General features: G+C 41.7%; 2 protein-coding genes across 2 annotated transcripts in view; one reads left to right on the forward strand and one right to left on the reverse strand.

The window, feature by feature from the left end:
* Positions 1 to 9,667, forward strand: part of usta (uronyl 2-sulfotransferase a) — a 61,919-nt gene extending 52,252 nt beyond the window's left edge. Inside the window, exons 6-8 of the mRNA XM_073492849.1 lie at positions 6,535 to 6,632; positions 6,728 to 6,885; positions 7,810 to 9,667. Coding sequence (XP_073348950.1) covers positions 6,535 to 6,632; positions 6,728 to 6,885; positions 7,810 to 8,102 — 549 coding nt within the window. The 3' untranslated portion in view covers positions 8,103 to 9,667. The remainder of the gene's footprint in view (positions 1 to 6,534; positions 6,633 to 6,727; positions 6,886 to 7,809) is intronic.
* Positions 9,668 to 11,648: 1,981 nt separating this feature from the next.
* slc22a16 (solute carrier family 22 member 16) lies at positions 11,649 to 25,206 on the reverse strand. The gene is made up of 8 exons (XM_073493198.1): positions 25,037 to 25,206; positions 23,161 to 23,637; positions 21,747 to 21,864; positions 18,792 to 19,350; positions 17,199 to 17,326; positions 15,065 to 15,174; positions 14,282 to 14,381; positions 11,649 to 14,121 (listed from the first exon to the last, which is right to left on the reverse strand). Exons 1-8 carry the CDS (start codon positions 25,078 to 25,080, stop codon positions 13,945 to 13,947), a joined length of 1,713 nt encoding a protein of 570 aa, XP_073349299.1. The 5' UTR covers positions 25,081 to 25,206; the 3' UTR covers positions 11,649 to 13,944.
* Between the last annotated feature and the right edge of the window lie 1,457 nt (positions 25,207 to 26,663).

A 26,663-nucleotide genomic window follows, 5' to 3' on the forward strand; every position in this document is an offset into this window, starting at 1 on the left:
GACGGACGCTAACCCAATATTTAAATCTGATTATGATTCCAATTAGAGACCTGATCTTGTATAACCACATCAGGAACTCAGGATTCCTACATCTGCCCTGCAGAGGTGTTTAACCCTGTAGCATCATACTGATGGGAATGCCTCACGTATTTTACGATACACGCCATTTGGAGCCTTACTTTGAGTTTCAAGTTGCCATTTTTTTAACTCTGTGAGTTTTATGGTGTTGAGCAGCTGCTCAAATGCAGTTTGAGTTCACGAGATACACCACAGCGCAGTTAGCAGTGGAGTGATGCACAAGCAAGGCAAAAGGTTAACCTCCACGTCTCACGCAAGTCCCAAGTTACTCTTAAAGTCAAGTTAAAGAAAGTTAGATAGGTAAGTTAGGCCCTCAGCCACACCCACAGTGTCTGCTCAGGCCTGTAAGAGCTGACCAATCAGAGCAGACTGAGCTTTTCAGGCGGGGTCCTTAAAGAGACAGACACTACTATGGAGTGTTCCAACAGAGTGTGAATACAGGTGCTGCAGCAAAGGACAGTATGAGAAAAATGATGTCCTTTCTGAGCATTAAAGCATGTAAACATTTTCGAGTAGACAACCTGAATCAATTATGAACCTGAAAATGAGTACCTTTAAGAGAGTCAAGATGAGTCCCTGCTATAAGTCAAGCAAGATAAATCAAGTCGTATGCAATTCTGATGATCTACTCCAGTTTTCACATCTGAGACAGAGAAAAGCTGAGTTTTATTTCCACATTAATGAAAAAACATCTGCATCCGTGCTTGCACCTTATATATCATACAGATATTGACATTCTGTGGCACTCAATAACAAACCTCAGGCCATCCAGCTAACGTTTGACAAGCTAATAAGTGAGCTAAAAAGACCGTGTCACTGACTGAGCGGCAAATCTTGCATACCACTGTTCTCTTCTTACTACTGTCATCAACAGCATAATCCTTAATCTAAATTATCATTGGACTAGCCCTTTCCGTTACGGCTGCCTTGTATGATGACCTGTCTGCCGGTCTGCCACGTCCTGGTAGGTTGCTCTAGAAATCACCCAATCGTGCATCAAAAACCAAAGTAACTTCTCAATATCTAAAAGTCAACACTCAAGTCAAGGATACCAAAGTGAAGTCAAATCTTTTATCAATGTTCGTCATGCAAGTTCAAGTCCTAAACTGGTGTCTGGAGTCTAATCAGATGGTGGAAATCACCTTAAGTAAAACACACAACCACATTTGAGATTAATGGAGCAGGTTAGCAAAAAAAACACATTTCTGCTAGAAAAACAGTTCAAAACAATGATTATGTTAATACTGATTCAACATTTTGTGGGAAATAAATATCTAGTCAAAAACATGGTTACACTGCCAATCATTCCTCCCACGCTCCTCCATACTGTCAGACACCCTGAGAGCTCAGAAGGCCATACTGAGAGGCAAACTGGAGGAGTGAATGTCATTCTGGCTTGAGTCTGACTGGGTGTAATTAAGTATTGCACTGTTTTCCCTGGAGTTTTGGACCATGTGAGTTGAGTTATTAAAGTATGCAGACCACGGGGGCCCCTCGCTACAGTTAAAGGGGAGGGGGGAGGCTGTGTCGCTGCAGACTGGCTTACCTGTGTGTGTTCATGTGTGTGTATGTGTGTGTAGACTCACTATACTTATGAGGACCGAGAGAGGTTTAAAGCTGACTCAAATTTTCCATCTTGCTGGAACTTTGTTTGGGGCAAGATTAGGTCATAAAAGTACAGTATGTGATGTTTTCCTTGTGTCACTTGTCTTGGCCTCCTTCCCATCACTTAAATTCAACTTTACTTCCTCAATATGGGACTCCGTCTACGGAAATATACAGAAGTGAGAATTTGCTGCATACTAGCTTTATAGATATCCTGTTTCTGTATCATTTTAGAAAGTGTCACCACCTTAGAGAAGCAATATTTTCAGTTCTTGTTTCGCTTTTGCTGCTGTTGGTGTTATTTATTTTTTACTGACCGTGCTTGTTAGCCACAACAATCAAGCTTACCTATTCAGCAAACACAGCTCGCAGTTAAGTGCTAAATCATATCTGTGAACAGTGGCTGCATGCATATGCTACACAAGCATATATATATACACCGCTAAATGTGCTGAACCTCGCTGAAAAACCAATTATAGGGTTGATAGAGGAATGAATTTAGGGAACAACATGTAGAGTCACAGACTGATGTGGGATAGCTGTAAATATTAAAGGGGCACTATGTAGTTTTGGAGAAGAAATTCACACCCAGAATTTTAATATTTACAATATTAGTGAGGTAATAATACAAACTCGAAAATATTTATTTCTTCCACAACTGAAAAAAGCTGTTCTCAGAGGAAAATAAGGTCCCGAGAAGACTGTTTGAAGCTAGAAAGGTGGCAGGGTCCGCCACATATAAACAAAGTAAAACAGTAAAACCACATAGTGCACCTTTAATATGTTAAAAAGGATTTTATGTTACGGTAGAACTGAGATTAACATTAACTTTTATGGTTAAGGATTAGGATTTACAGCCAAGTGGCTGGTTAAGAGAGTCGAGCCTTCGGCCTCTGTCAGCTTGTATTGGAAGCAGCTGTCCGCATTTGTATTTGGGGGGGTAGGAGAGGGCAGGCGGGGCCCTACCTGTCAAATCAACAACCAGAAACAATCAGAAACTTCAGCATTGATTCTCCAGAAACAATTTCACCTCACAGCGAGTTTTGTCAATAGTTTGGGTGCAGATCTGAGGCCAGGAGACGAATGTCCCCGCAAGTATAGCATCTCAAATATCTGTGTGTGTGTATCAGACTGTGCCCTGCTATGTCAACACCCGGTGTTCTGACTAGTCCTGCCTATATCCCCTGCCTGGTGTGCATTAGCCCTGCCTGCCCCGCGCTGGGTGTATATGAGAGGTGTCAATGAAAGAACACTGTCAGTTTGCTAGCCGGGGCCGAGGGAACCTGATGCACGTGTTACTGAGACATTCCTGTGGTCGGCCTGGATTTTCCGTCAGTCCCCACACCCCTTTTTACACACACATACACTACGCTGTACTGCAGAAAGGCATGCACTGGACACTTGGCTGCAGAGTGTACACACGCACAGATGTGGCACTGAGCACATACATTGACTGTCACGAAGGACTTAAACTGTGAGTTTTTATCGAAGGATGAAAGGGGTTTTTAAAAAAGCCAGCTCTCACTGAATTAAGTTCATCTTCTGAGCACAATGTGTCCATGTGCTTAATGCACCTGTGAGTATGCATGCAAACACCTGACAGTATGGTTTCTCCTCCGAACCTGAAAAACACGAGATTAGTTCCCACAGTTCAAAAATACTGGTGTGATCAGGCGAGATTCTCACGGCAAGTCAGATTCATCTGCCAGTCTGTCAGTCATTCTCACTTTTACAATGGCAAACACATAGGTTCACACCTAACGACAGAGGCTTAACTGGCATCAGTCCTGCCCTGGCATGCCTTGACATTAGAAACTGTGAGTCGCTGTACCTGTCACAGGGTCCATTGCCTAAGGTGCAACCGACTCATGACGTTTACTGGTCGCGTCTATCGTGTGTTGTCTAAGCAAGTATCTTCATGTCATTTCTGGATAGATTTCTGTGATTGGAAACTTGCATGACAGTTTCTGTTTTGTCTGGAAGTAGCTGACCCCACACACACACCAAAGAGATATAGTTAAACAAGTGGCAATTATAAATAAACTGAAATGAGTAGTTTAAAGGTCCAGTAGAATTTAGTGGCATCTAGTGGTGTGGTTGCAGACTGAAGCCAACTGAATACCCCTCGCCTCACTTTCACCATAAAAATGGTGGTCACTAAAAACGCGAAAGGTCCTCTACAGAGCAACTTGCTCAGCACCAGATAGCAGACAGACAAAGTTAGCGATTAGCTGGTCATCATAGTGGAGCATTTGGTGATTAAAGAGTCAGATATTTAGCTCAGGAGGTGGTGGAGACCAAAAACTGAGCTAAAAGAAGACTGAATATTGTGCTTAAATTCAACACACAACTGCAAGGGAATGCTAATGTTTCGCCGTACCAACTGGATGTCTTAACAAGCAGCTGTTTGCTAACAGCTTTTAAAGGAACAACTTAAAAGGTGAAAGTAAGTCAGTGCTGTGTTTACCACTTATTTTTCCGCTTCCCCCATATGGCAAAGAAAATCAGTTTCTTCAGGTTTGAATGTGAGTTGACCCGGTCTATCACTCTCATGCTCCCTGATTGAAACGGAGTCAGATTGTCCCATGGGAAAGGTTCACATAATCAATTACTCCTGATTTAATTCATGCATACATTCCATTCAGTTAAACGGGATCCGGTTGTAGAGATTAGTGCCTTTTTTTTCACTACTGTTTCTGTGACTGCTCAGTCGGCCCTAATCCACATTGAGAATAGGAACAATGAGCCCGGGTGTGCACGCAGGAGCTCTCTTCGAAATACTAATGGGTCCTCTAAAGAGAGTGCGTGTTGTCTGTCGGCTGTGTGTGCGCCTATTTGATTGTGCGTAGTTGTATATAAATGAGTTGTGGCTGGATTCCCAGAGGTCCCCTAAATGTTGAGGGTTGTGTATCAAGTGTCGGAGCAACGTGGAGGAGGGACTTCCTGGCCACGAGCCATTCGTGTTGGGGAATGGCGTCACACGTGTCACTTCCGGTCCGCCTTTCTCTCTTCTCACTGGCTTTTTCTCACTTTTTCTGTTCCTGATTCTGGCTTTTATGCTGCATTTAGGCTAATTGAAGAAAAGGCCCGTCTAGAGTCCATTCACAGTATTTTATTCGCATGGCAAGTGTGTGTGAAATGTGTGGCATTTGAGTTCAAGTTGGTTCATTCATCAACCTTAACTTGAGTTTCTTTTGAAATCCCTGCATGTGATTTATAGTTTCTCACACAGATTAAGCTACCAAAACCTTTGTTATTCATTGTGTTGTGAAAATGTATCACTCATCACAGACCACAAACTGTAGACTGCCGGCCAAGGAGATATATTCATAACAGATAAAAACTGGAAGCACAGGCTCTGTCATTGTTTGAACAATAAAACCCAAGACGGACAACAAATCGGGGCAAACCTGTCACAAGTCCGGACACGACCCGCACTCCAACAATGGTGCAACACTGAACTGTTCTCTAAAGGTTCCTCTGGGGTTTTGTTGTGGTTTCTTTGAAGAGCTGTCCAGTGGTTTGCTCCACTGATCACCAATAAGTCCTGTTCCCAGTGCATAGTGCAGCTCAGTCATAAAGTTCAAACAAACCCCACAGCCGCTCGATGAATCAGACACACAATCGTACCACAGTGTTCAGCTGCGAGGAAAACATAACCGACCGACTGCATAATTCATGTCATCCCAGTTTATGTATATAGACCTCTGTGCAGGCCCTCCCACTCTTCCCGCATTAAAAGCGTGAGATGCATAGATATCAATTATGTCTCGTGGAGCCAAAATGGCGTGAGAATAACCTTTACGTCGTCGTGGGCGCACTGATCTAAGGCAAACTGTAACCTTTACCTGTGTATCTTAAAGGCGCTCAATCCAAGCCCATACACGCACATGTACACGTGGTATCTCGCCTTTTATCCATGTCGACACCCCTGTCGGTGAGGTGTTTCTGACAGCTCAGTCACATGGTTCCAGGTGCGCTCACATCTCACCCACAATAACAGGCTGCCTCCTCTGGGAAGCCTTTGGTCCTGTCTGTAGCGCAGCATGCTGACCTCAGCGTTGGCCTCGACACGTTGCTCTGTTTTAAATCAGCCGTTCGATCTCGAAGGCGAGCTGTGACGCACATTCCATTTTTGTCACACATTTACATCTCTTTTACATGGCTGGTCTGTCGACACCTTTCTGCACGCAGCCTACTGTATGTGTGCGCCTGTGAGTGTGTGAAAGAGAGAGTCGTGCTTCGCGGAGTGTTGTGTTGCTCGGGACTTGTTGCCATCCATAAGGCTTACGTCACCTGACATGGATTTGAATGCTAGCTCCACAGCACTTAGGCGCTGGCCAGCTTTCGCTCCTGCATGTATGTTTTTAATCTCTCCTGTTCCCCCCCCCCCCCCCCCCCCCCCCCCCTTTCGTTATTTAATAATAACTCCCACGTGTAGAAGTTCACAACCCTGATCTTATCACTTTATTCTGACTTGTAAGACGTGGAATATTTATACTATTAGGCTAGATCATCCACTTTATATTGCACAAATGTCTTTTTCAAGTGAATCTAAACACAGCACCTTATCTGATGAGAAGAAAACTGTTTTACTTCCTCGACACCTCGGCATCTGAGAGCTGCTGGGGTGGAGGGGCAGAGCTTATCTTTGTGCTCAGGATGTTGTTTTGCATTGCACTCTGGCTGCTCTTAAGATGATTATCAGTGGGAGTTCACAGCAGTGCTGGTGATGGGCTCCCTCTAGTGGCAGAACTAAATCATTACACTTCTGTTTGAGATTAATTTACAGCAAGTGGAGCTGAAGAAATGAGTAATGTGAAATTAAAATGATTACTTGTCTGCTTTCAGGATATCAATGTGTGCATTCTAGAGAATTACCCGGAGTGCTCCAACCCCAGAGTTTTCTACATCATTCCCTACTTCTGTGGACAGCATCCTCAATGCAGGTACACACTCTCAAACTGCATTACACAGCGTTCTGGTGTTTCAGGCGCTGGTAACATTTGTTAATTCAGTTTTTTTTTTCTTCTCTCTCCACCAGGGAGCCAGGAGTATGGGCTCTGGAGAGGGCCAAACAGAACGTGCTGGAGAACTACCTCCTTGTTGGTATCCTGGAGGAGCTGGAGGATGTTCTGCTCCTGTTAGAGAGGCTCTTACCTCATTACTTTACTGGAGTACTCAACATCTACAAGAGCCCTGGTAGGTAGCACATTTGTAGGTGTTGTTTAACGGCCGCTATATTTTTCAGATGTGGATTTATTTAATGTTTCTTTTTTAATTTGCCTCTGTATTTATCTACCTTTATATAAATTACCCTTTTTATTTATTTACTTTCCTATTTAATTTTATTTATGAATTAATACGTTTAAATGTATTTTATTTATTTGTCTATTTACACGTATGTACACATTTCTTATGTATTTCTGCTTCATTATTCAAATGAGGGGGCTGTCATTTAAAGTGTGTCTTTGGGTCAACTTTTCACTTATTGGTTGCTTGCCATCGAAGTGCATAGATCGACTGTTCCTCCAACACCTGTAGCCACCAGAGACAGTCTCAGGCACTCCAGAAAATAATATAATAATATATATATAATACATTGTCATAAATCACATTATGGATATATTTAAAATGAATAAATGAAAAACAAAATGGAACTATTTAAATGGGAGAGTAAATACATACAGTATGGGAATTAATACAAAAGGTAGCTTAACAAATATCAATTCATGTCACATTTTTAAAATGTATTAATATTTATGGTGCATCTATCTACCTACCTATCTATTTATTTTGGCAGTTTTGGCCCTCCATCATCTGTTAAATAAGTTTAACAACTTCATATAGTTTAGGCTATAGGCTAGTTTGTGAGTTTCTCTATTGAGATCAATAGAATTTTACCCTAATCTATAATATTACATCATACTATAATTTATTTATAGATTATATTTCGTAATATCAAACTAGTAACTAAAGTTGTCAAATAATTGTATTCAAATAAAAAATGAAAAATGGAAACACACCTAACATGAATGTACAGTAATTAGTTACTGTCCATGAATGGTATATTTCTGAAGAATGGTGAATGTTCTTTAATTGTACTTCCTCTCGGTCTCTGTGCAGACTACAGGAAGATGGGGAACATGACGGGCACAGTACGTAAACACACTCCCACTCTGGAGGCCCTGCAGGTGCTGTACCACCGCATGCGCTACGAGTACGAGTTCTACAACTTCATCCGCGACCAGTTCCACCTCATGAAGAAGAAAATCGGCCTCAAGTCCGTCTCGCAACCCACCGCCTACTCACCTGCTTTCCTGCGAGAGCTGGCCCTCCGAACCCCGGAGCCTCTGGATGAAGACGAGGAGCTGGACACAGACCTGGAGGATGCCAACAGCTGGCTGGTCCATCCCTAAGGGCTGTTTGATGAACAGTGGATTGAGCCAAACAAAAGCTGATTGGCTGGAATTGGCTGGAGGTAGCTGGAGGCAGCCTGACGGCAAAGGGGAGCGTTCCCCGTCTTCCAGCGTTCCTAAAGAAAAGTGAGGTGCGTTTAGGGGTGTGCGGATCCTGACCCTCATGTTTGTACGGGCTCTGTTTTCCATCTGCAATAGACTCCTACCATGACAGGCTCAGCACTGAGGACTAAAGGGGTTGAGTAATTGGAAGGACGAAATGCTCTATTTAAAAATTGACCAAGGACAATGGGAAATAATGTTAAACTCCATTTGCGTGACTCAAGTTTTTGTTTTAATTTGAGCTTGTTTTTGGGTTTGTTTATGTTATAAAAAGTCCATCATTGTTGTCATCTCCAGGAGAGATCAGCGCAGAATGTGGATAGCTAAATGTGTCGGGAAATATTTTAAATGTTGGCGAGCAGAGACGTTGCCCAAGAGAGAGTTTCATACTTTATGAAAGGGTTAATGTCCAAAAAAAGCTGGAATGGGAAATGGTATCCACGAGTTTAAAAAAGTACCAAAACCCTTTTTTGTATATTAGTTGTTTAGGACTGTCATAAGTGCCAAACCTCGCTAAGAGTTCTGATAACTGACAGGAATCTCTGTGCACAGCTGGTGGAGTTGTGACGTAGTCGTGTCAGTTGTTATAGTATCGGTTTATAACGATTTGTTTAACTTGTAAGATATTATTAGGTATAAATGAGGGTTAAACAGTGAGCACTCAATTATGAATTCAGAGAATTCCAACTATGTGTGCATGAATGATTGAGTTTGACCAAAACCAGCGGCGTATTTTAGCATAGATTTATTATTTGGAGCATTTGTTGAGACTAGAGGCTGGATTTAGAGTCGAACACTAAAAAAGCATACTGTATATGGAGCGCAATTTGTTTTAATCCAAAGTTGAAAAAGATTGAGTTTGCCAAATACCAATGTTTTTACTGCAAAAACTGTATGAATATACTGCACTTTTCCTGAAATTCTGCAGCAAAATGGGGGATTTGGTCACTAAACTGGATACTGATTTGCATTTGATCTCTAACGGGATCATGTTACTGTGTAAGGGTTTGTTTCTCTCCTCGAAATACTATCATGTAAGTGTGAAGTGTTCACAGCTAACACTAATCTCTCCAGCAGCTATTCAGAGTGCGTGTTTATCATCACTCGTGTAAAAAACCATCCAGAGAACAGTAACCATAAGCTATATGTGACTGTCATCTGCGAATATCGCTCTACCATCCTAATCTCCATTGTCTTTACCTTTTCATTGTGTTCAGTGTTTGCTTTTTTTTTTTTTTTGCCAGTTTAATTTATTATTTTGTATTCATTTGCATTCCAATTAAGATTCTCAGGAAGGAAAAGAAAAAAAAAGTTTGATAACGTTTGTGTCTTTGGTTTCTGGCGGCTATGAAACTATTCTTGGCATTTTAAGGGTGTCTAGGATGGGTTTATAACTGGTTAACAACAACTAATGCAGTCCATCATTTTACAGTCTTCACAATAAATGTCCTCTAACTATTGCAGCTACTGTGTCGGCTTTACTTTGTGAAAAAAAAATATGTGTGAAAAGGTTTGTTGTAGCCTCTTCACTCCATCAGGAATGCTGCAGCCTCCCTCATCCTCAAGCTGTCTTAACAACTCCCATGCTGCCACACGTATCAGACTGATACGGCAGCTACTAACAGAGCAGCCTCCAGACCACGGTCCACGCCATCACTTTCTTGTGTAGCGCTCTCTTCCCTGCAGCAGCCTGTCCATCACTCCACCCAACCTCAACTCATCTTCCCCTCTGGCTCCCTAGTTGTGAAATTACCTTCCCTGCTCCCATCAGGACAACACTGCTTATCCTACATGTCCTGTCTTCCTTCTCTATTTTTGCACTTTCGGACCAAAATGCATTCACACTGTAAGCCTCTTAATGCAGTTTTTGATGATACATGCTGTGTTGACACAGGAGCGTTACTAAATCTAGCTTGTTGCCTCAATCCTGCAGTTCCATAACTTTTCTTGCAAACTTTCGCAACCTAGAAACCACATCACTGATAAAATTGCTCTAGCAGTCTGTTTACTGTGGAAGCCCTAAGGGGCAAGTGAAGAATATTTTTTTCTCACTCGCTTTCACACTTGAAAAAAAAAAATTCTCCTGAGAAAAATTTTAAAAAATCACTTGGTGAGATGAAAAGATTTTCCAGGATAATCTTTCCTTTTTTTAATTCTTACATGCCAAACTAGCTTCTCGGCATAAATTATGCAAATGTGTGACATGGCGATGTTGCGTAATGTCACAGAGTCACGTAAATTAAAGGTGGGACTACTGACGAGGCGTTTCAGGAGCAGTGTTTTCTGTGGGAGAAAGGAGCTTCTGTTGGTGTGGACTTTCACATGCACAAGAACCTATAAAACACTGAAGATAGGGGAAAAAATGAAAAATCATATGTCTCCTTTAACAGTGATGAAAGACATTGTTGACATTTCATCAAATTCATTTATCACAGACTGTGCTGAACACAGATTGCAGTTCAGCCATACTCAGTTTGATGCAACTCCCAGCTACGGCCAGCAAATGGTGTCATCTTTCCATTTTTGCTGGAACACGTCACCTAAAAAAACATTACACAGTTTGGATTCAGTACACTGTGTTAGTGTTCTGTTGATTTCGAAACCGAGTGATTTTGAGGCTCTTAAACATCTCCTAAAACCCTTGATGATCATTTAATAATGGCATAATAGAGGCTCAGGGTGTTTGAAAGATATCTGAACAATAATAAGGGTTGTTTGTGTCAGTAGAGGCCATAGGTATGCATAGCAGGCACATTGTATCTAATGGTCGCTAATTGGCTTTTAGCCCCCGTTCTAACCTTTTCCATGTGCCTTTACAGAAGAAGTAGAATCACTTCTCTAATTAACTTCCTCCCTCTTTACTCTATACTGACATAGCACATTCCCAAGCCCTTTAAAAAATAATGTCCTCACTAAGTGTAAAGCTAAATTTGGTCCCCCCCCCCAAAGATATAAGTAGAAAAGCACACACACATGTAGAAGGGGTGTCCATGGTGTCCGATTATAACCACACACACTATTTGTGGCGACAGTGCCGTGAAGGAACTGGACGTTCACATTATCAGCCTGGCCGTTAAGGGTTCAAGTGAAGTGCATAACTTTTCCATTCACGCACAAACCCTCGCTCACACTGATGCATCTGCAGAGTTTTCTGCGCCAAAGTTGAACACAGAGGGTTTGTTCGTGTGCTGGGTGGTGCAGAGAGAGCTGGCGTTGTGGCAGTTGGGGACCTCCTCTCCACCGGCGAATAGGAAGCTGTTAGTGCTGGTGGGCAGTTCCCAGACCTGCTCTTTATTCCCCGTATGACAGAAATAGATTCCCTACTTTTCCAGCACCGGGTTGAACCCTCAAGTTTGACAGGCAGAGGGAGGGAGAGGAAGAGGGAGAGCGCTTCAGACTTGCCAAGTTGCAACGAGTTGCTACAGCAGACACATACAAACAAGATTAAATTAAGATTAACTCATATTGTTTATTTTTACATAACGAAATAAAAATATTATCACAAAGAAACAATCCATACAAAAAAAAAAATCATTCTTGATTGTAAAACTGTTCAGAGCTGAACACTGAACCTGAGTGTTTTCATCACCTGGTGATCGAACGTCAGCTGATCGTCATGATTTTTTGTTCTCCTTCAGATTAAAAGCACCACGCTACAGTTTGATATGAAACAAAAACATGGCAGCAGTATACTACAATATTAAAAAACAGGTGAATTCATCATTCATCATCATTCCTGCCTTTGGTCCAAACATCTGCAGATCACATCTTGACTCTTGAACACAGACTGTATAATGTAGTATTGCCATATATACACATTTCATTCAGTAGGTCCAGCATCTAGATTGCATATACGCTGAATAGGCATGTAGAAAAACTAGGACACCAGCTATTGGACTTACCGACACACACATGCACACACACACACACATTAGATAACAAAGTTAAAGCTAAGTGATGGACCATATTCACACGGCGGTCATTTTACTCTGACATCGTGCTCAAGGTGGGAAGTCGCATAAGTTGTTTTTAAATGTGGGAAATCGGACAAATTGTTGTCATTTCACCGCTTCCTGATTGATCAGCAACTGAAAAGATGATTGATAGTGAAAATATGGACCATATATTATGGTAAAACTACATATTTAATAACTCGTTAGCTAACGTTAGCATTCAACCACTTCCAAGCTAACATCAATGTTTGATTACATCCATTGTGTTTTACGTCCAAGCTAAATAATAAATAATTAAATAAATATATCCATTGGGAAATTAATACTTTAGAATTAATTTACGCATTTCTTATTGTATCGTGTAACACTATCAAATAGTTAAATTAGCTAGAGAGTGGATGAATGCTAACGTTAGCTAACAGGATATCAAATACGCTGCTTTACCTTGAAATATGGCCATACCTTCGCCAAATTTTCATAATGCATCATCTTTTCTGTTGCTGGTCAATCAGGAAGCTGTGAAATGATAACAGTTTGTCATATTCCCATACGATGCGCAACCTGGAACACCATAGGATAACTTTAGCCCAGCGTTCGAGCTTCGCACCCTGAGGCGTCAGAGGAAAATGGCCGCCGTGTAAATATACTCTGTGTCATCTTGAACAAGATGGATGTCAAACCGAGTGTAGAAGCAGAAGATATGTTTAGGATCATTTCACAGTGATGTACAAAAGTGGATGCCCTGAGATTGAAGAGAAAAATAACAAAAATGTGCCTTTAAAAACAAGGCGCTTCCTTGCTATTATGAACATTCTCCTGTTTATATCAAGCAAATGAAATGTATTGCATCATGTGTATCTTCTATATGTTCCAGAAAGTGAGGCACAGACCTAATCTGCACTCATAAGAACTGTTTCAGAGAGGTAACTGAGTCACAGTGCATAAGTTGACTGTTGCATCATTAATGTACTTCCTTTACCTACTTCCTTTATAGCAAAAGCATAATTCCTGTTTATTGCCCCTACGGTCTTACTTTTTGCAGTTTCAGCTCTTTCAACAACATTGTATTCACAAAGCTAATTGCTGAGATCACACAGGGTTTAGCTCAACTGGTCTGAAAGAGCAAACTATAAACGTATACTTCCCAAACTGTCCGCTGTAACGTCTCACATTTCCTGGTTTCCCGCCCTACCTTTGGCTTCTATTTCTCCAAATAGCTTTTGGGATAATACGGATGAATTGTTGGCTCGTTTACAAGACCTCACTCGCCCTCTCAGACTGTTTTAGCTCTATCACCATGCTCCCAGATCTCAGCGACAACCCTGGTGAACACAGAGTTATCATGATCAAAACTGCAAAAATACGACTGAACTTGTCACAAACTGAAATGATCCTCTAATACTTCATATTTCCTTGGTCTTTGGCACACACAATATATACATACACACACGTGGCAAATGATTCTCTCCATCAGTGAATTCATGGACTGTATCTTGATATGTTTGCGTGCAGGTTTGTGTAATGTCTTCGGACTCTTAAAGTACTCAACTGTTACTCACTTTGCAGAACAAAATGTCAACAAACACATCATTTCAAAAGGTTCAGAAAAAAGCTTTTTCATTTTCTTCCAACAATCCAATAAATCAATGAGGTTACTATTTCCATTTTTGGCAGCTGTCACCTTCTCTCTCTTTTCCTTCATTCTTCCTTCCAAAGCTTCTCTCTCTGTGGGTCCATCACTCTGGCTTTCCAGCAGTGACCTCCACAGCTCAGGCCTTGGCTCCATGTTACTTCATCTCCACCCCGTCCTCAGCACCTTTATTGCCCAGGGCTGATTTCTTCTTGCTGGGCTCGCGTCCCAGAGCTTCAGCCTCTTCCAAGGTGGTTGTTAGAGGTCTGCCGAGGGTCTCTGGCAACAACATCGTCAGCACTCCGATAATGAAAGCCAGGATTCCCACGATGAGCTATAAAAGGGCAAAATCAATTAGTTAAAATTAGTTTTGTTGCCAGGTTACCCTTGTAGACAAACTATGGCAAATAGGAACAAGGTGCAAAGTTGACAGAATTGAGGTGATAACAGGCAATTAAATATTAATATCCGCTGTTTGGAGAGAACACGTATACCTGAGGTAGGTAGACCCAGACATCAGCCAGGTACACACAGAAGGGGGCCACCACGCTGCCAACACGGCACATCATACTGCCACTACCCACGGCCAGAGACCTGGAGGGGGATGAACACAGTCAGCAACATTAAAGAAGATACATTTCAGTGACGTCAGGGTACAGAGATGAGGCCTGCCATCACCAAAATAAACAAAGAATACTCTGGAAAAGCAACATTACTTCATGATTAAAAGGTGTATCAGATCTGCAGACTGGTTGCACTGTCCATGATTCTTGTTTCACGGATTTTCCATGTTTTTTTTCAAATCTTTTTTTGCCATTAAAGGACACTGAAATGGAGGCTTTAATGTGTCCATAATGATAGTCATGACTGTTCTTTCCTTGATATTTATTTTTTCCTTAGATAAGGAAATGAGAAACTGGCAACCACTTCAGGGGGCAGATGATCCCAACAACAGTGGTGTTGTAACATGATTGCAATGGTAGGGAGGAGGTGGAAGGCCACATTTGTTGGCTGAATGTCATCAATAACACCGTTAAGATTAATGCTTTGGGAAACAAGCAAATTATTCTTTAATTTGAAAATCTTCTGTGGGTTTACAAAGAGACTAATGTTTACTTTATTTTGACGGTTCTGTTTTGAGGATAACAGATATAAGAAATATTGGATGGGAAGTTTTCCTTGTTTTCCACAAAAAGGACAAATCACAAACTGTACTTCTTGTTCAGATAGCCTGCGCTTCCGGGAACTGAATGTGTTTAGATTCTGTTTGTTCTTACCTGACGATTGTTGGGTAAAGCTCACAGGTGTACAGGTAGATGAGACCAAAGGCAATAGCAATGGCAAACTTCCCTGTCATGCAGAGAGCGATAGCCAGTACTTCAATGTCCTGTGGAAAGGGAGGGGTAAGCAAAAACTCTGTCATTGTATGAAGAGTCACTTTGGTTTGCTCTTTGGCACATCACTTTGTTCTAAAGGACAACTTTTGTGCATCAGTGTAAGACCCTTGACTCTGAAAAACGATTTTTAGCTGATCTCATATAATAAAACACTCAACCTTTGACCTACAGCCTTTTCATTACACCACTGACTCCATTAATAGTCCAGCTTTGGACAGCAGCAGACTCTCTTGCAGCACTCCGTGGATGTGTGAACTGAAGTGTGTGCTGTCTTGATTTGATTCTATATAATCAAATAAACTGAAGGCATTTTGCTCCATGATCGTCACTCATTCTTGTACCCTGAGACATGGGAACTGCTTAAGTAAAACAAATATTTTCCAATAGTTCAACATTTTGGGAGATATTATTTGTACAAGTGCACACTGACTTTACAATGTAACTATCAGGAAAGTGAAGCAACTAGGATGGAAGGAAGCGAAGATAAGATAAACTGTCCTTCTCATAATACTGCAGACTGCCAAGCTAGCTGGACCGGGCTGCTTTTGACCTGGTCTGGGTGGATAACAAAAGCATGTGAGGGTCCACTGTATACGCAGTAACTAACCCTGAACACTTAGCCACTGTCAAACTGTATGTTAGAGACTACGGCATGTTTGCGAAGGTTCGATATATTTGTCTAAGTTGTTTATCACAGAAAGTTACACACACTCTGGTATGCGGCGTGAGCTCGCACGTGGAGTTTCATTAAGTCGTTTCATCCTGCAGCAGTCCGACAGATGGACGACTCTCTGCTCTGCCGTCTACTCGGTCTCCGTGCTGCTCTTTCTCAGCTCACGTTTGGTGACAGCTCCGTTCACAATGGGTTTCAGTGTCACAGGTCATGTTTGCTTGGACATTACGTATCAGCTGCTTGCCAACTCGACCAGAAGCTGTGCTACTTTGGGTCAGAGCTCAAAACACGTGAGAGCTGTGAAATGGCAAGACAGCCACCTCGAGAGCTAATGGTTCCAACAGATGGTGTCATTGCAGGAGTAGCCCTGTATCACAGTTAGTAAGTATGACGCTCTGAATGCAGTTACACATTTAAATGATAACACCCACAGACAACGATAGAGGTGAAGTATTCAGATCCTTTACTTGAGTAAAAGTACCCCGGTGATTAGTACACTTCAAGTATGTACTTTTGACATCTATTTTGAAGTACACTTTTTAAAAGTACATTTACTTTAAATGTACTTTAATCAGGCACAACAAAGTTTCTTTACTAAAATAATATTTTTGTAGCGTACTATTTTTTGTACCTGCGTACTGACACCCCACTGTGAAAATATTCCATTTCAATTAAAAGCTCTGCATTGAAAATATATAAAAAAAAATATTTTTTAACCTTTATTTAACCAGGAAGTCCCTTGAGATTAACATCTCTTTTGTGAGGGAGATCTGGCCATGATAGTATAAGCAGGAAATTGTACATAAGTATTAAAAAAGAAAGAAAAATATTAAACGAGGACTATTATATATTATATTATTAGAGTATTATTACTCATGGATACACATAAAAGCAGGCAGTAGATTTGTAGTAGCTTGAGGTGGAGCTGACCTTTCACTATTTTGTATAGGACTGTAATTATTCATGACTAATTAATCTGCCGATTAGCTTGATTAATTGATTGAACATTTGGTTTGTAAAAAATCTGAAAATAGTGAGAAAGATGACCGTGAGAGCAAGAAAAAAAAGAGCGTTCCTTGGATTCCTTGATGAATAACTTGCCTGCATTGAACATGACAGAATGATCTGTGTGGCATTTTCCCTCTAAATAAGTGTGACGTGTTTGTAACATATTTTTGCCGTTACGAACTCATATTTGGGATTTTTGTTATGGGTCTGCTAAAAAATACGTTGGAACCAGTGGTTTTATAACCTCAAAGAAATAATAAACGTGAATTATAAGATTATCATAAGATAGGCCTTAAGAATATCAATCCTTTTTAACATATACACTGTACGTACAGCAGGTACCGCGATGATGAGCATACAAGCGACCCCGGCCAGGAGCAGAGCTGGGGCACAAGTCTTCTTTCTGCCGATCCGGTCCATTGCAAAACAGCCGACCAGATAGGAGGGGAGCTCCACCGCACCTGGAAACAGCCAATCGCAGCAGCTCTCGGTCAGAGGTTGCCGTGACACTGACACACTGGCACTGAGGCACTGTATCCAGGGGACGTAAATAAACCCTCACCTGAGACGTTGGCCTCCCAAATGTGCCCCTACTGTATGAAATAAATAGGAGTTATACATGACCCTACTGGGAAGCACATTAAAGTATAAAGAGGAAAAAATAAAGTAAATGTAGTGTAAATACTTCATATGTTTGCCCAATTGCTCTAATGTAATTTCTAGACATGAATTGACCGAAAGTAGTGTTTATTATCAAAGTGAAAACCGGAAAATTTGCCTTGGAAAACTCCCCTGCTTGCAAAACAGCAGTGCATCAGTTCTCAATTATGTTTAACGAAAAAAAAAAAAGTGTATTACGGTACAAATCTCATTTTGCTTATTGGATGAAAAACCACAGGGAAACTATTTAGCTCCCAGATGGCAGCCTGTAGCTTTTTCTTAATTGCACACAGGCTAATGTGACCTGCTGCGTTACCAAAAACAGAGTGGTAAACAAAGCCAAAATACCTCACTGCCTCTCCAGTGACACAATATTCTTCTTACTGACACAAAGCACAGTATGAATACACTGTTTTATAGTTTACTGACAGTTTTAAATAGGACAGCTTGGTAAACGGGGCTGGACTATCTAAGAGGCCTGTTTGTTTACACGGAAAGAGATCTGTCATTAGATTACACAGGCGACCTGAAAAACTCCCCAGCCTCACTCTCACACGCACACACACTCACACTGAAACAGATATAACTTAAGAAAAGCACAGACCTAAACCCTCACTGCATTCAAGCCCCTAAGTAGTAAGGCAGCTGTCAACAGCTACCTAAGCAGGACCTTGTTGTTCCAAGTGCAATATCGTTACCACTACTATGGGAGAGGTTTGAGGAGGGTTTACTGTCCTTCATACTTGGTATACTCATGTGAGTACCTTGTCCTGACTCTCCTGTTAAGGGGACTTAATGATATTTGATTCTGTATAACGTAGGACATGCTGTAATAATTTCAGACTTCAGCAGTAGCCTGGGAACCAGACGAATCTGCCGAGCTCGTGTTTCATTTTGCTCTGCCAGATCTGTCTGGCCCCAATCCCGGCCTGCGTCGGGCCAATCATAGCGGTTTATCTAATGTGAGGCGATATTATGACGACTCACACAGGAGCATAAGTCGAAAGTCACACGTCACATGTTTCCCTGCTCTGATTGGTTTAGGGCTGGGCGATATGACCTTAAACTAATATCACAATATCTTTAGGACATATCGCGATACACGATATATACCTCGATATTTTTGAAGCTCCTCAAAAGCACATTTTTGACAGGGCAGCCATTTTTTTCATTCTTGAAAATAGACCGAGAACCAACCCGATTCGCATGTGTCACTCTGATTGGTCGTAGGTCATGCGTATTCACACTCATCAGCCAATCACTTACCAGCGAGGAAGAGGTTAATGTACTGGTTTCCTCCAAGGTTGACAGAGCCTAAAGAGAAGACGTAGTAGCCCAGGCTGCCGATGAACCAGATGGCCCACACTGTGCACGTGCGTCCCACCATCCTCCAGCTGCCGAACAGATCCAGGATGGACAGCTTCTTTTCAGGCTGAGGCGGCCGCTCCTCTCCCCCTTCCAGCAGAGCTCTGCCATTCTCTACCTCCTCTGGTTCCAGGAGGTCCTCCACCTTCAGCCTGTAATCAAGGCCGTTGAAGCGGGCTATCGACTCCAGCAGGGTATCAGCTTCCTTGAGACGGCCCTTGGCAATCAAGTAAAACGGCGTCTCGGGGAACTTCCAGCAGAAGAGCAGGAAGGGCGCAGTGCATGTGGAGAGGATGATCTGGTAGATCCACCAGACCCGCACCAGGTAACCGGTCAGAGCCACCACCATGATGCCGACGGCAAAGGCGGCATGCACGTGCATGGAGGTCCACGTGCGCACCTTGATGCCAGTGAACTCTGTGACATAGACAAACACCACCACGAGGTAGCCACTGGAGACCTGAAGAAGGAGAGGATGGAAAATGGATAAAAGGAGGAAAATGGAAGGAGGATTGGAAGATAGAATGAGGAGAAGAGAAAGGGATGAAGAGAGGAGGGGAGGACAGAATTGCTAAATATACTAAATACAGTATATAACAGTCTACTTTACTTGGTAATTTCGAGGTAATCAGTTTCCTTGATTTTCAAGTAGTCACATTTCATGTAGTTTTGAGGAATTTTACTGTTTTTTTTCCATTTTCTCTGAGTCAGGAGCTAATACATTTCTTAGGACAGGCCTTTTTTATGCGTTTGGTGTAGTCTCAATTAATGTCAAACATCAATATTAGACTATCTTATAGCGTAAGTATCGTGATTCCTACAATGTAATATCTGACAAAATGACTTTACCTTAAAAGAATTAAGGAAACCTATTACGTACTTTACTTGGTAATCCTGAGGTTAAGCGGTTTCCTGACTTTTTAAAAGTAAAGTCAACATTTACAGTCTACAGTGTACACTGTAAAATCAGACAAAGTGACTTTACTTAAAAAAAATAATAGTAATTTTAAGTTGTAATAACTTTGTAGCTCATACAACTTAATGTCAATTCTGAAATCTGTTTCCTGATCTTTTCAAAGTAAAGCCCTAACCCAGGAATTGAGCAAAACTAAGCGAGTAAACTCAATGGAGGGTGAAGGGGGCCCCTTTTTTCAAGCTCTGACTGAGGGGAAACCCCGTTCCAAGGTTTTCAAGCATTAGCCACAATGTGCTGCTGGTCATACCAGAACAAGTCAGACTGCAGCAGCAGAACCCCTGAGTGTACTGAACTGAGCAAAGGGGAGTTTTATCACTTATTTTGAATTCAAGTCTTCATTCATGAAACAATGTGTCCTTTTGTCATTTAAAAGTTACATAGCTTTGCTTTGAAAACTGGGATTATTGCTCGCTCCAGTTGTTCCTGCTGATCAAATCTTTTCCATTTGCACACATATACACCCCATAATGTGCAGTTTTATGTTGCTCTTTAAGTAAACATGTTATCGTCAGATCTCCGTGTAACATAATGTGAGTCCCTGCTCCTCAGACTAAATCTGCACTTTGCTGTGGCTGTGCAGTATGAATGTACCCTATGTGAGAGTCTGGTTCTATGTGAAAAACAACAGCTGTAGCTCTAGTGGACTGGGGGGGGGGGGGGATGGGAGAAGACGGAGAGGAGTGAAACTGTGGACTGACCGTAGGGGCTTTCTGCCATGCTGTCTTATAATGACTCCCTTCCTTTGCCTTGTAAACATGTTGTTTAATGCAAATGCTCTAGAAGCTACTCTGTGCACAGACATGAATATACATTCTCAGGACACTCTGTTACTTACTCTCTCTACTCTACTTGTGTTTATCCCATGAATTCCTTATCTTTACCTACTTATAAACACGGTGGTCTGGGAATTTCAGAGTGCTGCTCTACCTGACCTCTACCAGTATGCAACCTGATTTAACTTGTGAGACGCAATCCAGTGTTACATTTTTTATGTTAAACATCTTATACTGATTCTTAGGGAAAATGTGAGCATGTGTTGCGTAATTTCTGCTAATTTCCTGCATTACCTTGTTTAATATAAATGCAACTATATTACTACGATATCAAACAGTTGCTAGTCGACCATTTTTGTTTTTCTCAAAGTAAATACTTTGAAATTAAAGGGGTGGAACTTCTGTGTTGTGCTCGAAGCCATGGAGGTTAGCTACTGTTGCTCTCTGTTAGCGGAGCGTAGAGAGGCACTGAGACGAGGCACTCGAACGTATATAAGGGGTCATATCCTTTGGACATTTTCCTTCGCAAGGAAATCCACAGTCCAGCAGCATTAAACAACTTCAACAAATCCACAGGCTTGTACAGGCAACCCAGAGGGTCGGGGAAGGTCTCATTTTTCACGACACGCTACAATCCGCTCACATAAAATGGTGATTAATACACGTAAAACTGCTACAAATTGTTACATATTTTAACGCAACCAAAATATAACCTTGTCCACCCAGTACAAAAGAGGGCAGAAATACAGTTACTGCATATTTTTATTATACACAGCTGGAGCAGACATCTTGCTTTGGTTTGAATGTTGGCTTGGCTGCGATGTGAATAATAGGAGGACCCTTATTACATTAGAACATTAACGATTGGCTGAGAGATTGTTTTATAGAAAAACAACTACAATGAACCTTAAGGAGCATATTTGTTTACAAGCAGACAGTAAGGCGCCTCCCTTGTCCCAGACTGGACAAGTGTTAATAACAGAGACAGACTGGCATTGCTGTTATCGTCAGCATTTTCTTTTTTTTTTCAGTTTCATATGCTCTCACTGAATATAATTTCATTCCACATCATTCATGGATACAGGATACATGACACACTGAACTCACCATGGCGAGGAGGAAGCGAAGCACGATAAATATATAGTAGTTTCCAGAGAAGGCGACAGACACCCCGAGAATAAACTGACAGAGGCTGGTGAACATCATGATCCTCACACGGCCAACTCTGCAGGAGAGAGACACCCAGGCAGGTAGAGAAAGAGACAATAAGTGCAAGGTCAGGTCTGAAATGCATTGTCGTTGTTTTGTTGGGACTTTCAGCTGCATGCTATGAGCAAAGTATCACTAGACCAACAGTATAATGTGGGCAATTATCACTTTTTTTTCAAAAACTGGGCGAATTTTCTGTGGATCACGCTGAGCTCGAATGGTTAAAATTATAATATTCCCTGAAGCGTTGTGTCATGACCCCTTCTCCTCATATCTTACAGATTTGCAAGTGAGCAGGTGTGCAAGGTCTAACACCAATATTCTCAAGTAGTTGTGTGTTTAGAGCAGTGGCTCTCAAGTGGGGTCATTCAGGGGCCCTTGAGGAGGGTCCAGGGGTCCGCAGCATAAAGGGGAATCATTTATTTTCACTATAAATCCATCCGTAAGTAACACAGCTGGCAGAATGTCTGATTATTTTGGTGATAAAACATCACCCTGGGACAAAATCTTATCAAATGTGGGTCTGTGGTCTAATTTGTGTCAGTTTAGGAGTCCTTGACACAGATTTGGAGCATAACAAACATGGGACTGCACTTTGCCCTCAACATTAAAGGGATGCTCCGCAGCCCCTTTGCCTGCTCGACGTAACTCACAGCCGCCAACAAACAAAACTTGACCTCACAGTGTGGGGCCATGGGGACCAAAAGGCATTCAACCATTAGTCATGTGGCTAAAAAGCATAAGACCAGATATTGATTAACTCATCCACATTAACCATCAGCACTTAATCTTTATCTTCTGTTAATGGGATCTGTTTTATAAGATATGTTGGCCAGACATGAAAGCGAGAATACCCTCCACTCTGACTTTATCAGACTAAAGTCCTGCTTCTAAACGCTGACCACTTCAGTCTTGGCTGAACAGCTGCCTGCTGTTTGGTCAGGTCAGCTGTTCCATCTAAAGTGTGCCCAGGAACCTGCTGTCATCACGTCTTTCAACCAACAGTCCCATCATACACACCAGCGATCCACTTTGTCACTTTCATTATCCCTTTCCCACAAACTTATGAGTATAGAGCTGTGGGAGAGGCGTTTCCTGGTTTTACAGGCTGCATTACAGTAAAGTAATGTAATTTTCTGAACTTAGACTGTTGTCCTTCTAATACTATTTATATTGTGATGTTTGTTTTAATGAAGTTAAAGAACATTTAAAAATATCAATATATTCTGTAATATTATTTTAAGGCCATGTTGCCCAGTCCTTATCAATCATGTTCAAACTGTCCTGTTGAAAGCATCCACCCCCTGCTTACCTGTCAGCAACGTCCCCAAACACCAGCGCTCCGATCAGCACCCCCAGCATGAAGGTGGGCTGGCACAGCTTGGCCAGCCACTCTCTCTCACACACCAAGTCCCAGTCCGTCACTATGCTCTGATAAACTTCAGTGTGGTCATAAAAAAAGTTCTTGTCGCAGGCTCTCACGGTTTTGTTGCCATCAAAATCGTATGTAAAGCCCTTCGGGTCGATGCGCAGGGCGCTGTGGCACCGGCCCAGCTCCCACTGATCTCCCTCAGCTGTCCTCACCACCAGGGGCCTGGTCTTTGACTTGAAGTCCGGCAGGACGTCTTCCAGACTGTATCCCGTCAGGTTACCATACAGGACATCTGTGACGTTGCCGGGCACGCCGCACACAAAGTTTGGTGTCTCCACTAAGAAAACAGAGGCCAGGTATTGGATCCCGCAGGCTACAGCCTGGAGCACCGCTGCAAAGTACAGACATGCCTGATATCTGGAGAGAGAAAATGCATTAAAATATGCTGACAGCAGAGCTGAGGAAGAGATTATGAGTAATTTAGCAGCCTTTTTTTTTTTTAGGTCTGCCATTAAACAGATGCAATAAGGTCATCTTAGCAACTCATCTAATGAGTGTGTGCTCTTTGTAGGTGTTACAGTAACTGGTTCAAAAAACAAGTAAACACCACAAACAGCTTAAGATTTAATAAAGATTTTGACTTAATTTAAAGGTTTAATATGTAAGAATTGGCCACTTGTGAAATTCATACTAAAAACAAACACCACAGTAACTGCTAACTGCTGCAAACTGCTGCTAGTTAGCTCAGTTAGCCGGGCAGCTAGTGGTTCAGACTGAGCTCGGGGACCAGGGGAGTGTTGGTGTTTACACCGCTATAGGATTATAGGGGATAGCAAGTTAGCATGCTAACTTCAGTAGATATCTTTATAGCTGATACAGACATCATAATGTCATAGTTGGACTATGCTTAAGACAAGTTGAATTATCTCTTGATCTTTACATATTACACATTTTCTTTATTATCTTGATATTCTAATCTCAATTGTTCTTTAAAGCCAGAACAACACAGGTCTTCAACACGGGGTTACGTTTTGATGTGAAAAATCCTCATCACAATTTCCCAGAGCCCAAAGTGACGTCTTAAAAGTTCGTCTTTTGTCCAACCAGCTGTCCAAAACCCTTAATTTACAGTCATGAATGACAAAAAAAAAAAAAAAAAAAAGCAGTAAACAGTACATCTAAGAGGCTGGAGCCAGTGTTTGACATTTTTGCTTGAAAAATGACTAAAACCATTGATTGATGTTCAAAATAGTTGGCAACTCGTTTTCTTTTGATCTATTAATCGGCTAATCTACAAACATGTTCTGTACAAGAGAACAAGTTAAATGGATTCAGCACTTATTGTTACTTTAAATGGGAGAATTTGAAACAATTGTTGAAAGTTACTTTTATCTTTCCAGCACACTTTAATTGTAAAAAATAAAAATACAACTAAAAAAATAAGAAAATAAAAAATGTCTAATTGTGTAATTCTATATAAATCGTATGTAATTCTAATAATTTTAATTCTTAGTTATTTTTCACAAGTTACACACATGTTCCTCTAACTGGAGACAAACCCCTCAATGAGCACTGACATGTTGTAGAAAAATCATGTAAATGTGTCCACAAGCACCGTGCACAACTTCTGCAATGTAACAGGATGAGTTCTGTTGGCGTTTTTAGCGTTTGTTTGTAATAACAACATTATAAAAATAACATCAGGAGTTGAGAAGTTACTTCCCTACAGCTACCCAAGTGGCTGATGATGATATACCCCGAAGCAACAAACAGCAGCTTAATGAGTGTTCAGAAAACGCGCACATGCTTCTGATACCTTTTGAAATGTCCGAGCTCGTCGAATATCCTCTCTACGGTCATTTTTCCCGACGGTCAGTGTGTGCGTCGAGGCTCCCGGTGCGTCTGTGTCTCTCTGTCCGGGGCGGCCGGCGGGTCCTGAACGCTTCAACACCAAATAGTAACGGAGGCTTTCACGGAGCCGAGTGAGGGTGGGAGGGGCGCGCACACTTAGACAAACCCACACACACACACAGCAGGGAAACTCTCTGGAGAGGATGATGTCCCTGAACGTTGCACAGACAACTGTAAACATGTTTGTAAACATAACTGAATATTTGTTTTTTAAAAGTTGTGTTTGTTGCTGTGATTTCTGTTTATTTGATTCTGTCTTTGAACGCATCAGTTCACCTCTTTGAATAGAATGGATGTAATTATTATTGTTTTCTATCTAGACTCAGTGAATGGGCCCTTACATCACACATTCTCATGCAGTGAAGCAATCATGAGTGTTTTCTCAGGTCACTGTGATTGAATACAGGCCAATTAAAGCCACTGTGGTCTGTTGAGAGCTTTAACTGATACACAGTTTTCTTTGGATAAACTCTGACAAGAAGAGCTCTGTTACAGCGGTGCAAAACTGTTTATTCCGCTGTAAATATCCTGCCCGTGCATAACATCCACAGGGTTACCACCGGGCCTCTCTCACCATGGAGCCATATTTCTAAGGTTGTAACCCCTGTCAGGGCCCAGTGGAACAAACAGCTGCCGGTGTTTACAACTTAAGCATAGTGATAATGTGCTGGTGAGTTCATAATCGTCACAAGGTTTAACAAGGTAGATTGCGCTTTTCAGTGAACGACAGGACTGGACCATGAAGAATATGAATGATATTTTAAATTTGGTTAATGCTTCTTGTTGCTTTGAGGACTTTTTTCACAGCTGCTGTTTTTCCAGTGGCTTTACGTGTGATGTGTGCATAATCGAACTCCTTCTGTTGTCAGTTATTTAGCTGATAAAGTGATTAACCGTTTAGTTTAGTCTGTAAAACATCAGAAAAGAGTAAGCAAGAGACGGCCATCGCAGTATGAACAGCTTGTTTTGACTGACTTATAATCCAAACTACAAAATATTCTGCTTACTCTGAATCAAGACAAGTAAAAGCAGGATATTGTTATATTTAATAAGCTAGAACCATGAAATATTTGTCATTTGTCATGATTAAAGGAGACATATTATGCTTAGTTTTGTGGGTTACTACTAGAATAGGTTTGCATGCTGTAGTGCTCAAAAAACACATCAGCTTTTTTAGCTCCTGTCTCTTTAAGGCTTCCCCTCCTGAATACCCAGTCTGCTCTGATTGGTCAGTTCCCACACATCTGAGCCAGCACCGCTACCCGCGTCTACGGTTGGCTCTGTTGCATTTTCAGCGTCTAGTTAGCTTCACTTCTACTGTGAATACAGGCGTAAATTATGCAAATGTGTGACATGGTGGTGTACTGTGATGTCGAGAAGTCACAAAATTAAAGGCGGGACTACTGACGAGGCGTTTCAGGAGCAGTGTTTTCCGTGGGAGAGGGGAGCTCCAGTTGGCGTGGACCTGAGACACTTTTCTTAAGTGGTCTTTTACATGCACAAGAACCTTTTTTCTACACTTATTTTGTATG

The sequence above is a fragment of the Pagrus major genome, chromosome 22 (assembly GCF_040436345.1).
Source record: "Pagrus major chromosome 22, Pma_NU_1.0".
NCBI lineage: Eukaryota > Metazoa > Chordata > Actinopteri > Spariformes > Sparidae > Pagrus > Pagrus major.

What these genes read in the sequence shown, in the direction of transcription:
- slc22a16 (XM_073493198.1), bottom strand. Translation starts at nt 25,080, where the DNA reads ATGACCGTAGAGAGGATATTCGACGAGCTCGGACATTTCAAAAG. An exon ending in CATTAACCTCTTCCTCGCTG is followed by an intron (nt 17,327 to 18,791) that starts GTAAGTGATTGG and finishes GGCTGTTTCCAG; the next exon opens with GTGCGGTGGAGCTCCCCTCC. An exon ending in TCATCATCGCGGTACCTGCT is followed by an intron (nt 15,175 to 17,198) that starts GTACGTACAGTG and finishes CCCTTTCCACAG; the next exon opens with GACATTGAAGTACTGGCTAT.